Here is a 15,476-nt window from a genome sequence, read left to right as displayed (position 1 = left end):
GAATAAAGAATAAGCAGAAGAAAAAAATGGAAGACGAAAAGAAGTTACAACTTAGAAAGAACAAAATTTTTGTACAATAATTTAAAATTGGAGAACCTTTTGATGACTGTCCTTCAGACTTAAGCCTGAAATAGACATGACACCTGGTTTTTCGAAGAAGCTTTTTCAAGCTTCTGTAGATTTTTTGAAATAATGCTAAGTACCTTGCCATATTACATGCATGTTCAAAAATGAAGTTTTCCTGACTTTCACACGCCAGTAGGTCTGTACTTCGATGGACTCCCTCTCCAAAGCCCCCTGGTAATTATCTGCAGTGTACAAAATTGTGGTGTCATCAGCAAATAGCACATATGGAACAGTGGTGTCACACGCAAGTCATTTATATAAATAAGAAATAAAATAGGACCAAGCATAGGTCCTTGTGGAACACTAATATTAATGACACGATCCGCCGACCAGCGGATAACCTGCTGAGGATGTTCAAGATATGATTTTATGTGTTTAATACTAAGGCCAGTAAAGTTATAAAATTCTAGCTTCTTTATGAGACTAGCATGGTCGATCCAATCAAAGGACTTGCGCAAATCACAGAACAGAGCCGAGGCAGACTTCATGGTATGACATCCCTGGTTGTAGAGGCTTCAGATTTCAAAAACTCTCAGACATGCTCGATATTATTCATATCAGGACAATTTCCTGGCCATTCTAAAAACAATATCTATTTTTTTTGGCTAAAAATTTTATAATTCTTTCTGCAGTCTACTCGTTTCTTGAACCATTTTTTCACTTGGATTTCCAAAACTTTTTAGTACTTTTGGGCATTCATTGTACCTTTGACAACGTAAAGAGCCCCTGGTCCCTTATAATTACTGGCAAATCGATTCATCCGAAAAACACACCTGTGAAATGTTGTCATCAATCGGGAAATCATCAACATCTAATTTTTGTTTTATATGTTGTATTGCGACATGTTTTGTGCTTCCAACATGCCGAAATTCGACCAACTGTTATTAGCGTTATGTTATTTTCATTTTGAAAATTCTTTTTTTCACGAAATATGGATTCAAAATGTGTAAATATATACTTTGATATGTGGTTATATCAACAATAAACTCACCTAATGGAATTGAAGAGTTAAACCTCTTCAGACACGTAAAATTGTTGCACAGCACTGTCAAACTGAAATTCCGTTTTCTTAGGTTATATGTCATGTCTGCGAAAATCAGTCTGACCAATCAATTACTAATAATATGAGTGTTAAAAAATGATAAAAAATGCCCGCGATATTCAAAAACTCAAATTCTACCAATTATCATAATAACAACAGATATGAAAATAGTAAATTTGCAGCATGGATCTAATCATATGGCAAAGGACTGTAGGTGTCTAATAAAACTAATTGAGAAACCCTATATGAATTTTCAAAAGGCAAACCTGTATCAGTTTATGAGTTACAACCATTTTGGGGATTTTTTTAAGAGAAACCTCATTTCCCCAAAAAAATCAAGTGTTCATCTCAGTAATGAGCATAGAAATTAATTCTATGTATTTTTCATACAAATTGAGGCACCCAATATACTGTTTTTCAAGACCTAAATGTTACATATGTTGCTTAAAAACATGTTAAATACTCTTTATGACACCCCTTTTCTAAGATCCAACTAAGCAGCTAAAAGAGTGATTTCAGTGTGACATTCTGAAACAGTATATCAGGCAAAGTTTATAAAATAGTTCAAATATAGAGTTTTATTGGTTAATTCCGACCAAGAATAAATCGTTAACAAAAAGTAAAAGAGGTATCTCTTTCTTATGTGTGGTGGAGGGAAAAATTTCTGTACATAGTTACATGACTAGATGAAGTTAGAAAATACATATATAATCAGACAAGTATATATCTACTACACTTAAGATATTTATGCACTAAACTCAACCTGTTTATATAATAAGCTTATCTTTGATGAGTTGAAAACATGATAAAATTTCGAGTATAGTTGAAAGTTGGGGCGTCACATTTGCTAAGGGGGATATTACAAGAAAAAACACATTATACCTGACAAAATTAGATAAATATAAGTTGAAAAGTATATTTTAAAAGTTTATTAGCCAATTGATGAACATAACACACGAATATATTAATATACATTTAAAAGAAGCAGTACCTATTTAAGAAATGTTGTTTATATAATGCTGATCATTCGTTGGGATAGGGGGTGAATGTTTTTTTATTTAGAATTACATCACAGTTATATTAATTTAAAAAGCTTTTAATATGATGTCCAAACATAAACAAACTTTTCCAATCATTGATCAGTTTAATTAAAAGTTATTTATTTTAAAATAACTAGATCCTAGATTAATTAAAAGAATACTAAACATAAGGGATTGTTTTGAAGTAATTTATTGTACTTTATATTTAAAGAAAAAGAAAATAGTTACAATATTGATTGCTGTTAGTGTAATTTTACGATTCGGTAAATTTAAAGATAGTTAATGAAATTTAGACCAAATCGACTGATGTACAGAAATAACTATTACTACTTGAATAAGTTATACGTTTAAACAAAATGGGATATTAATTAAATCAATACAAAATTTAGGGCCTTCGCTGTTATTAATTATTACTACATAATATAGTGCAATTCCTCACAACTAGAAATTATTGTAAGTTTTAACTGTTAGATGCCCTGACCCTATTTTAGAGTACACGGTTCGACTGACTAAAATAACGTAGTTATTAAAGAAATGCATTTTCTTGTAGCTCTATAACGATAATAATAAAATGTCTATCCTTTTTAAATTCTCTAGGTGTGTTTTATTTCTAGCATTACCCTCTATATTTTTAAGAGTATAGCTTTAAGGGTGCTAGCTTTAATTTTCATATAGTATAATATAAAGATCAAAACTATTTTTAATCAATTAAGTTAAAATATATATAAGATATTTAAGAACTGTTTTAGAGATATCAAGAACTGAATTGTGATCGACCAGGTTTCTTATAAATAATTTTAAACAAACTATAGCTTTAGCTTAGACGACCTAAATTTTTGTTAAAGTAAGACATAAGTTAACTTGCCAATAGTTATATATCATTCCTCCCTTCCCCCTTAAAATTAAGCAATACATGTGTATTATGTGTAAATATATAGCGAATAACTAACATCCACGTTATCGAACATGCATTACCTTTATAAGTACTTTATTTTAGGGTAACCTTGTATATCTAAAACAGTGGGGCAGATTTAAGTTAATTATTAGACTAACAGACATTGCTCAAAAGATATTCCTTTGTTATTATTATAATACGTTGTGTTGATTATTCATAAAATCTATTATTTAGGCCGAATTGCGAAATTTTACTGTTGGGGCAAGGAATTATGGTGATTTTGAGAGACTGTATTATTGGAAAAAGGACATAGTTGCTGAATTCTACTTACAACTATGTAATATTGTTTCTCACACTTATACAGGGTGTCTCAGAGATCATTGTTCACAGAGTAACTAGAAATATACACAGAAAACCGTCGCAGAGGGTCCCTTGCTTACTAATTGAATCTCTCTTAAAAAATGAATATTTTCCGGATAAAATTAAAATTGCAATTCCCTCCTTTCGTGGAGTTACTTTTCAGTTTCCAATTATTAGAAATTTCATACACCTTGTATTATTTATGCCAATCGTGAAATCCCAGGATCTCTGTGGAAAGTTGTTAAAATTTTCTCTCTGGTGTTCATGGATCCGAAATTATTTATATTCTTTTTTTCAAGACCACAGGAGGTCAAATACGGTGATCTCGAGGTCCGGGCAAATGAACAAAACAGTTTAGAAACCGCTGCACTCTGCTTAATGCATCATGTCATTCAATGGAAATAAACGCTAATTTGTACTCTTTGAAAGCATATAAAATTCATTTTCCTAAAACTATCTCTTATCATGCTCAGGCGCAACAACATTACAGTAAATTGTTTTAAGATTTTATTTCTTAATTTGTCCACAAAGGGTCTAAGGCACCCACGATGATCACTCACATGTTTGGTTCATAGATACTCTGTGATGATCTGAACCACTGATGCTTTCTGATCTTTGCACTATGCCTAGTACACCATCTCATTCAAACATTAATTTGCCATCTCTGAGAGGTTTTCTTTTTTGCTACCTCACTTAAATCAATATTAAAATATAAACCCTTAGTTTCTTAATACTATGTATATTAGCTTATTGGGTATATCCCCAGGCCTAACATTGCTGTGAATACCTTTAAGATTTAATCTCTTAATTTGTCCACAAAGGATCTAAGGCATTCAAAATGGCCTCTCTTAAAAAAAGCAACATGTTTGACTCAGACACTCTGTGATTGTCTGACCTACTCATCCACCTTGTATATTTATTTAATTTCCATGCCCCATGTATAATTTTGAAATAAGGCCTGTAAAATGAAACTCAAAAACTGTATATTCATATATAAGTGTGAGCAAAATAATAATAACTATCTACTGTTAAGTATGTTGACTTATTTTTAAAGTAATAATCGTAAGGATACATATTAGAAGCATTCTCTTAAGAAAACAAAAAGGGTTACACTGATTGTGTTTACTACATGTCCCTCCTGTCGACTTCCTCATCCCTATATTATACTTTTAGTGACCCAATGATTACACAAAACTGTAGATTTATTATAGTAGACAAATTTTTATTATCTTCGGAATGGAATGAAAGCCGTTCCAAATAATATTTTTACTAGAAACGGGTTTTGAAAGTGTTCACTATCATAGGCTTAAAAAGTGGTTTTGTGTGGTCATTGCGAAAAATTAACTTCATAATGTGTAAAATTAAAAAAAAAAACAACCAAAAGTCGGTACGACGTTCTCCTACAATTTTTCTTTTTGAAACATATAAGTTTGACTGACGTGTGAACAAAACAATGTATCAGGCGTCGTACCTGTTATATACTATAATAATCCTTATAGCTCTGACTTTGTCGTAATATAAGCTACTTATAAAACTATATTTTAAGTGTTGGGTTATCGTAAAAAAGAATTCTATTAGATTAGAAGTAATTTATTAAATTACAAACACGGAGACCTGGTTTTTAGCAAAAAGTAATCTATTTTAAAATATTAACTAATTAAATTGTAGTGCATTTGTATTTGGGATTTTACTAGTAGATTATAGATAATATTACTATATATAATTATTAAACACTAAATATATAGTCAGAAAATGTCTATTAGATAATCTAAAGTTTGAAAATACTTAAAGATATGTACCTTATAAATCATTATCTTGGATAATGAAGAATAAAATTAAAAAAAAACTAAACCTCGGTCTCTCTTTTGCCACCCTTATTACATCCTTTATTCCATTTTTCGCTTCATTTACCATAAGAATAGAGACAACCATTTACTAGTAAGTATTTTTTGATTTATTTTTTATTACCCCGATATTCTGATTGCTTATAATACTCTTTAAAAGGTTGTCATGGCGTTAATGCTACTCATTGTTTTTATTTTTTGTTTACATCAAAATGTAAATGGCCAGATTTACATCTTGAGGAATTCAAAATTGTTTTCATGTATTTTGCAAGTTATTGGTTTTTAAAACGGCTGAATTTTACATGAATGTTAATAGATCCAAACCAAAAGTGACCTACTTATTTGTTCAAAAAATTAAAATAAAAAAATTGGAAGGTACTGCAAATGTTAACATGAATTGTGCATGTGAGTCTAAGAAAAACCAGTAACAAAGTAGTACTGTTGCCAGGTGGAGTCAAATTTCAGTAGATCTAGTGATTCTAAAATATTGTCTGATTAATTATTCTTTTATGTCACATACAGGGTGTCTAAAACTAAGTCTGCATTATTTTTTGTTGAAGATACAAAGATGGGTAAGTAAGGAAAATTGTCGCATTTTGATTATTAGAAAAAAGCTTTTTAAACCGGACACCCTGTATAATATTAAACTGTGAGAGCGAATACATACAACAAAAAATATTATAAACCGTTTTTACTGTAGATCATGCTTTATTTATTTATTTATTTGGAGGCATCAGTAAGTACATCCTGGCTCCCTACCACATTCATTAAAATTAAGAATTAACAGAATGTTTTTTTCAACAAACAAAAAAATCTACCGCATTTATTTGTTTTAACCTAACGCCTAGGTATACAAAAAACACCTGTGTGCGTTAGTATTTCAGAGAAAAGTTGTTTCCGGCTCTATTCCTGTTTTTACTACACCTATTTAATTAACCTTAAACTATCGTGATGAATCCTATTCTCGAAATCGACCTCTCACCAAAAGAACTAGACTGCATAATAACTTTAAAAAAAATGTTTTTAACAGTTGTGTAACATTTGTTTTTTATGAAAATTTTGGTAATGATTGTGAACATACTTATTATTACATTCTTTGCTTAATTACGATTTATTTTTTATTTTCTCTACTATAAAAGGCAGAAGCTTGTAAGTTTTTGGTGCTAAGTATATAAAAAAAATTAAATTTATATTTTCTAAACTTCTAGGAATGCTTCTTGAAGTCATCTCTTGCTCTTGATCTTGTATTATGGATATGATTTATACTGATTTTGTATGAGGTTTGAAATTAATTATTTATGACTAGGTTGTTGTAATGTATTTTGTCCTTATATTCTTTATTTGTATGTTCTCTATAAATAGTTGGGAATAATAGTAAAGGGGTGAATCGCGGTTATATCTCGGTAATTGTGAATGTGACATTATTGGATTTTTTTTTGACATTTCTTTGAGTTTGAAAACGCTGGAAATTATTTTTAAGTTCGAAATTTGACCACCAGGGGCGTAATTAAGAGGTCGACAAATAAGTTCTAATTTTCTCTGGAAAATGTCAGCTTAAGGTACCTTTTTTTAACATAAAACAGAATAACAAGAACCCTGGAATTTTGTTCATGATTTTGGATAGACTCATTGGCGTACCGACCTTTATAAAGTAGCGGAAGGTAGTGAAGTGTAATTGCTTAAATGGCTCTAACAGACATCCGAATTTGTTCAATTTGGGCTTGTTTAACGGCGAAAAATGTAATATGCATCCAGTAGTACGCAAATTTTTTAAGCAACATTGGTAGAAGGCGTCATTTGAATTGAAATCCAGTAGTACGCAAATTTTTAAGCAACATTGGTAGGAGGCGTCATTTGAATTAAAAACTGTTTTGACTTTGATTTTTCCACAAAAATTTAAATGCCACGGTATAATTTTGATGGCAGAATCGAAAAGTAAAATAAATTTCGTAGAAAAAAACAGTTAGCTATTTTTTTTATTTTTCGAGTTACCTCTCGAGTTTCTTTTGTTTATTCAGCACTAATCGGTTTATCGGACTAATCCAAATTCTGTAAAAATTTCTAAAAATTCTGAATACGTATGTTTAAATGAATTTTTTTATTATAAGAAAAAGATAATTTTACTTAAACATCATAATCCTAATCTAATTATAATTATGTGAGGTAAATCTAAATATCAAATCTAAATAGAAAATCGTGGAGAAAAGCAAAAGAAATTGCAAGTAATTTATTTTTGACAATTGACATTTTTAATTAGTTGTGTATTTTTCTAATTTAAATTAATAATTTGAATTCGCCTTTGTTGTATTTTTGGGGTGGCTTTTCATTGTTAAAATTACTTACACCGTGCCAAGGCCGCTTGCCGTATATTTGCACTGTTTTGAGAATGCTCAAACTGCAACTGCATAATGCACGTGAATATAATAAGCGAACGCATTATAGCAAAAAAGTATTATCACAACTAGGAACATGTTTGAGGACAATGAGAAATGTACAGGGTCTTTCCCCATATATTGACCTCCTCTTTACGGGAGTTAGGTGAAAACTAAGAAAAAATTTGGTTTTGGAAATATCGGGCTCCACACTCTAAAAAAATAACATATTGAAGATTTTGGTAGGTTGTTCATGGTTAGTTTTTGACATTTAGTAGAAAACAAATGATTCAGAAGACTACTATTTTGCCGTTTTGTAAGACAAATGAATTAAGTAGAAACAATAAAACCTTAAGATTTAATATTTATTACTCATTATTTTTTGACAAAAATACATTATTTTAATATAATTGTTTAACTTTAAATTAAATCCAAATAATTATATAAATACAATTTATATAATGTTGTTCAGTTTTTTGTATCGTATTAATTATCAAGTGTCCATGGTTTTGGTGAATATAATTTATAATAGAATTATATGTTTCCTAGTAGATGTCAAACAATAACAATGAACCGCCCACGAAGATCTTCAATATTTAATTTCTCTAAAGTTTAGAAGCCTATAATTCTTAAACGATTTAATGAAAAGTAGTTAAATAATACAGGGTGTCCCGAAATTACATCGCAATATTTTACCAGTCGCATCTTTGTCTAAAAATAAGACAAAAAGTCCATATACAGTATGGTTCAAAAGTGCATCGTTTTTAAGTTACAGGGTGTTTTATGAATCATGTTAAAGATGATTTTTTGTTAATATATCCGGAACGCCTAGTTGTAATCTTTTGAAATTTTCAACATTTACTATTGGTTTTATTAAAAACTGATATTGCAACCATTTTTGCCAAAATGTATACAGGGTCGTTTAAAATAAGTGGTCGGTAAAGTTTAAATTGTTAAAACTTTTTTTCTAGCAATTCCGTGATAATTTTGGTTTTAGAATTGAAAAGAACAAACATTTTTACATAAAAAGGGTGCTCTTGTCTAATTTCGATAGGAGCTTCCGTCTTCGAAAAAATCAATTATTAATAAATCATGAATTGGTATTTCAAAAAGTAACTACAAATAACATCTTGTAAAATAATAGTTGGCTGTGTTTGTTTGTTATTAGTTTATTTGTTAAATTTTGTTTAACGTTTTGTTGACATTTCACATTTTATAAATTTGCTATGGCAAAGTAAAAAGTTTTTTTTTGTGATTCATTTTTCAAAAATTATGGATAGATTTACAAATTAAGAGTTAGCTGACATGCATTTTGTTTATGGTTTGTGTAATGGCAGTTCTTTAGCGGCTGTCTGTGAGTATCGCCGAAGATTTTCCTTAAGACATGTTCCAGATCGTCAAGTTTTTATAAACACTCACCGAAATTTATGCAATAACGGAAGTTTTCAAAGAGCTCGTGGACAAGGCAGGCCACAAGAAGATTATAATTTAGAAAATGTTTTTGAAGAAAATCCGGGGGCAAGTATAAGAAATGTGTCAAGAGCCACACATATCCCTCGCTCTATAGTAAGTAATTAAAAAAATTACTTATTGTTACGATAGTAATTTAATTTTTATTAGATTCCTCTCTTTTGAAATATGAAGTCATATACAAGGTGTTCCATAAGAACAAACTGTCCATCTGTTAAAATGAAACATTTTTAAAAGAGAAAAAAGTTCTCGACATTGGATTCAAACATTTTAAGTAAATCTCCAAAAGTTTTGTATAAAATATGTTTGTTTACTTTTCACCTAACCCCTGTAGAGAGGGAGTCAATAAAAAAGACCCTGTACATCCCCTGCGTGGTCTGATTAGAACAGTAACAAACCATGAAGATAATGTTTTAAACGTTCTTGCCTTTGTTGAAGCTGTACTATATTTACGCACGAGATTTAATTTCGCTTCATCTAGAAATTATTCATCTCTGGGTGTTCCGAACTATGAAAGAATTTAAACTTCAGCCATATCATGTATACCTGCACCAAGCTCTCTCCGAAAATGATTTAGACACTCGACTCAAAGTTGTCAATATTGTACCCGCGCGAGAGCCTGGAAGAACATAATTTTTTTTTTGATTTCTGCAAGACGTAAAACTTACCACAGAACCGTGAAAGAAACAAAAAACCAAAAAAATTACGTCACAAAAAAAAATCCTTTCAAAAGCCTGGAAGATTTTTTTTAAAGCCTGGAAAAATACAAAAATTATTTCCAGTTTCTGGAATACACAAATAAATTCTCCTAAGAGCCTGGAATAATATATTTTTTTCTAATTTTTGACGTAGATATATTATACCTTTTAATTACGTCCCCTAGTGGCCAAATTTCGTACTGAAAGACAATTTCCAGCATTTTCTCTTGGCCACTTTTATAATGTCAAAAAAAATTACAGTGATATTAGATTGATAATTCCCGAGACATGTCCGGGATTCACTCTTACTGAAACACCCTAAATATACACATGTAAAATATTTAAAAATATATTTTAAATTTATTGTGTTTAATTTAAGGTATTTCAAAAGGTACCACGCTCTATATTTCTGCCCCTGTATAAAATTTTAAAATTTCCAAAAACACGTCAAATTTATTTTTAAGGGGGGCATTTAATAGGTTAGTTTTCAATGAAATTACAGCGGCCCCCTGGCGATGGCGGACATCAAAAATCTTAAATGGAAAGGGAGTTCGAGTGATACCTAATTTTAAAGGTCGTTCAAACCTTTTCAAAGATACCACATACTTTTTCTTTTTGTTAATACTTTATCAGAAACAAATTAAAACCGGAAATATTATTATTTTTTCAAGTTATAATATAATATAACTTGAAATAATATAATACTGATATAATGAAACAGAATATAAAATGTTCAAAATGTTGTCAATTCTTTTCCAAACATAAATTCTGCCAGGAAATCTAGCACTTAACCACTCTCTAATCGGAAGAAAATAGTGTGGTATGGAGCTCCATCTTGTTGGAAGTGTATTAAATTTTCTTGCAAAATCATATTATACCAGCTGCATCCGTTTAATTTTCTAAGCTAGATGTTATTAAGGGGTCTACTGTGTCTTCCAGCAGATTAAGGTAGAGTTCACCGTTTAGATTTTCTTCAATAAATAGTGGCCCTATAATAGAATTTGCAAGAATACCACCCCAAACATTTATCTTCTCTGGATTCTGTGAGTGATCTCTAAAAGTTCGCGGATTTTCACATTAAGGCAAACCAAATATTTTGGTTTTCGTTTACAAAATTAGTCATTATTTAACAAAACTCAATTCTTATAATAAAATCGTCATTAAAAAGCTGTTGAAGAATTCGCATTTCATACGGGTGAAATTGATGTAACTTTAGTGCTTTTCTTACTGTTTCGTGAGACATTCCTACCTCGCGTGACACACTGCGAAGTGATGTATAGGGCCACAGATATAACTAGCTAACGCAAGCTAGTTATATCTGTGGTTTATCTATGGTATATCTATATTGCGTTAGCTAGTTATATCTGTGATAGGGCTCTGCATTAAATGTGCCTAAAACTTCCAGTTGTGCAGCGTCATCCAAAACACGACGATTACTCCCTTTTTTGTTTGCAACCGAACCAGTTTCCATAAACTTAGCCATTAATTTTAAATCATATTTATGATTTAATTGACTATTAGGATCTTCCGTTAAACAATGCTGCCGTTCTTCTTGCACATCTTTAACTTTCCCCGTAAATAAGAATAATTTCCATTCTTTTCCAGACTTTTTTGAGTTTTTTTGACAACTTTTCACTTATTTGTCAATCGTTACTAAAGTGATTACCACGCAAGTACTAGTTGAGGAAATCTATTGTTTGCTTGATTTTTCACAAACTTCTCAATCAAAAGTTCGACTATGTGGTATTTTTGAAAATATAATTAAAAGACCTTTAAAATAAGGTATCACTCGTTTAAGATTTTAGAGGTTATGTCCGCCCTCGCCAGGTGGCTGCTGCAATTTGATTGTAAACTAAGCTAAAAATGTTCCTCTCAAAAATAAATTTGACGTGTTTTTGGAAATTTTTAAAATTTATACATGGACAGAAATATAGTGGGTGGTACCTTTTCAAATTGACACTCTATACAGGGCTATCCAAATTAAGTGTCCGCTGTTGGAAACTTTGTTATTAGTGAAAATACAAAGTTGTTTGAATTAGCAAAAACTAGGAGCATTTTTAATGCTGGTAAAAATGAGAAGAAAAAAAAAACAATTGAGAATTGTATTTTTGAGTTTTAAAGTAAAATTACATTTTTTTAAATGGAAACCCCTGTATATTATATTTTTTTCTGTTTCATCAAAACATCAAATTTTAAACCAAAAAGTTTATAACGACTTTTCCGCTAGAGTTAAAATTAGAAGTCAAAATAACGAGAAATATTTTTAGTTATTTGCAGTATTAAAATATTAAGACGGCTATGAAAACAACATGGCCTTCGCGATTTGATAGCATTAAGATATAGGCGACGACAAATTGCTAAACTGGACATCCTCGCAACGAGAAGGTACAATACTAGATATTCTCAAGGACTCTAATTTTAGTTATTGTACTGTTCAAAGAGTTTTAAAAAAGTACAAATTTATTCCGTATAAGTACCAACCAGTCCAAACGCTTTTGGCAGGGGACCCAGAGAGAAGACTTGTTTTTTTGCCATTGGTATCTTAACTTCTATCGCCAAAAAGTAAATAACTCTGGTTACATTTTATGGACAGATGAATCAAATTTCTCAAATTCCGGAATGTTTGATAGAAAACATCACCATTATTGGTCAAGAGAAAATCTTTTCTTAGTGAATTCAAGAGGTCCACAAGTGCATTTCAGTTTCAATGTTTGGTGCGGTATAATTGGTTCAAAAATTGATGGCCCGTTCTTTTATGAGGGCACTCTAAGTGGTGAAAGATATGTGGAATTTATGACGGAAATTTTGAATAATTTCTTAGACGAATTGGATCTTACAAGTAGACATCATCTGCATTTTCAGCAAGATGGCGCACCTGCCCACAACTACAGAGGTATTATTTTTTAAGTACTACTTTTAATGATCAGTGGATAGGAACATATGGCCCAGTGGCCTTCCAGATCGCCAGATCTAACACCACTTGATTACTTCTTGTGGGGTTACTTAAAGAACCAAGTTTACAAGCGAAGGTACGATAACGTCGACGCTTCGAAGAATGCAGTTAGGGAAAAGATAATCCAAATAGATGGTAGGACCATACTTAAAACAGTTCGAGCAGTTGAAAAACGTGCCCAAAAATTTATTGAAGAACAAGATCTTAAACATAAAGTTTGTTGATACAATTTTATTGTTTCCGTTTGGGTGTCATAACTTCATTAATTTGTAACCTAGGAGAAAAGTCATTACAAACTTTTTTTTTTAAATTTGACGTTTTAACAGAAAAAAATATAATATTCAGGAGTTTTCATTTAAAGAAATGTTATTTTACTGAAAAACTCAAAAATACGATTTTCACTTGTTTTTTTTTCTTTCTCATTTTTACCAGCGTTAAAAATGCTACTAGTTTGCTAATTTCAACAACTTTGTATTTTCACTAATAATAAAGTTACCAATGGTGGACACTTAATCTGAATAACCCTGTATATGAATTTTACAAGAATTAAGAGGTACAGTAAGATGTTGATGGAACTTTGAACGATTTTAAATTTTGTAGTAAACGTACATAAACATTCCAGGAACTTTACTTTTTTTATGTTCCCTAAACGATCTGTGCCATGAGTGTTACTTTATATTTTACCATTTTAATGAGGCTACGATAAAAAAAAAACAAATATCCTTCTTAACCACCCCCCATCAGGCTCCCTGTCCTGCTATGTGATTCCCTCAGAGTTGCCTACTTTACCTATTCCAACCGCTCCCGTGGAAACCAACTCCCTGATGTCCACTCCAAGATCATCCTTACAGACTACCGCCCCTGTTTACTGTCCCACCCCCACAGGTGGTAATAAAGTTAAGGGACTGACGACTTCACCAGGTCTGTTTTGATTAAAACCAAATCGTATTGAGTGTTTTAAATTTTTGTTTTTTGTGTGCAGGTTATGCTCAAAGTGCTGCCGCTGGTGATTGCTACTCAGGCGGGCCCCAGAGGAATTCTTATGGTACTCCCAACTCTCAGGCTTATCATCCCTATCGTCGATAAGTTGCTTTTTTTGTATTAGATTATAGTATTCACGTATATTGGAAAGGGGTAAAGATTATCACAAAGAAGTTCCATTATTATAGATATTTATCTAGCATAAGAAGTGACGAGCCTATTAAGTTTTAGTGGTAGGTAGTCTAAGGACCCAGTAAATTAGTTAATTTGCGACAAGCTGTTATTTTTAATTTGTTAAACTTTAAATTACTGTATAGAGACTTAGATATGCCAATCTTTACCCCTTCTAACTTTAGTTTAAATTTAAGTACCTATGTTTGGTAAAATATTAAGCTGGACCATGATTTAGGATAATTATCCGTAGACTTTTTTTCCATTTTAATATTATTTGTTTATTTTGTTTGTATTCTACATATAGGGCTGAGTTAGATGATTAACTCAAAAACGAAACTATATGACGTAAGGTGACAAAATACAGTTAATTTTTTTTACAATTGTGGTTTATTTTGAAATTCCTTTTATCATATAAAATAAACGATTTTATAATTAGCTTAACTTTCCCTCAAAAGTTACTTAATTCCCGGAAATGGAATTTTGCAAAACACCCTGCTCGCACTTATCTTTATTAAGGTGATTACGTTAGGCAGATTATGGTTATTAGAAATGCATTATTTTACTAATTTTGTTTAGCTAAGGGGGTTTAATTATCATAATTACCAATACCATTTTATTGAAAGGATGTTTAATTTCCTTATCAGTTATGCTCTAAACTGAGTAAATCCGTTGATAAGTCAAAAAATTTTAGTATTGCATAAACGATATAGAGGTTCTAGGAACACCAGGATACTGTAAGTAGACTCACGTCGTTTTTGTGGAAGATTCTTAGTATCTTTCACAAACGTCATTAAGTATAACATTATATAAATATATCACTAATATTTCGAGAAGCTGAAATGAATGTCATATTTCTAGGAATAAAATTTATCAACTCATAACTTCATTTCAAAATTCACTTTCAAGGCACTTGAATATGACATTTTATGAATCCTATTTTTGAGATATTCACGGAGAACATATACAGTTGAATATACTCTTAAATAGAATATAATTGAAAATATAGGTGTAAAGAAGATATACCCATATCCTAATATAAAAAATAAGTGTGACGACCTTAATAAAAAATATAAAACAAAAAAAATCAAAACGCGATTTTAACAATAAATACCTTCAAAATTCACAAGATATTACTACGTTTGGAAATTAATAAATCTTAATATTCATGGATCGACCACCAATTTTATATCCCTTATGTGCTGACGGTGATATGATACAAGATCTTTAAATCATTTGCGCAAGATTTTTAGCAATCACTTACAGAGTGATGAGGTTGTGCAAAAGGAAATAATTTACAATGTAGTCCTGTAACTGAAGATGAAGTTTATGGATTTCTTCTACAGGTTTCAAAAAAAACACAGATAAGATTCTCTATTTTATTTTAAGGCATCTGACAGATATAATTCCTAATCCATTAGAAAATATTATAAATAAATCATTTGAGCAAGGAACATTTCCTTATCACTTAAAGACCTCTGTATACCAAAATATCCAGGAAAAAGTATTTTACAACTCTTATGA

At 30.7% G+C, this 15,476-nt stretch overlaps 1 protein-coding gene across 4 annotated transcripts in view; it reads left to right on the top strand.

Annotated features, from left to right (window-relative positions):
• LOC126740996 (heterogeneous nuclear ribonucleoprotein 27C) overlaps positions 1 to 14,335 on the top strand; it is a 60,833-nt gene extending 46,498 nt beyond the window's left edge. For 3 of the 4 annotated variants that reach the window (XM_050447231.1, XM_050447230.1, XM_050447229.1), the window contains 2 exons: positions 13,545 to 13,721; positions 13,783 to 14,335. In XM_050447231.1, coding sequence (XP_050303188.1) covers positions 13,545 to 13,721; positions 13,783 to 13,886 — 281 coding nt within the window. In that variant the 3' untranslated portion in view covers positions 13,887 to 14,335. The remainder of the gene's footprint in view (positions 1 to 13,544; positions 13,722 to 13,782) is intronic. The other variant, XM_050447232.1, reaches the window with a different exon arrangement.
• The last annotated feature ends 1,141 nt before the right edge of the window (positions 14,336 to 15,476 follow it).

The sequence above is a fragment of the Anthonomus grandis genome, chromosome 10, assembly GCF_022605725.1.
Source record: "Anthonomus grandis grandis chromosome 10, icAntGran1.3, whole genome shotgun sequence".
NCBI lineage: Eukaryota > Metazoa > Arthropoda > Insecta > Coleoptera > Curculionidae > Anthonomus > Anthonomus grandis.
This window is presented reverse-complemented; position numbering and strand designations above follow the sequence as displayed.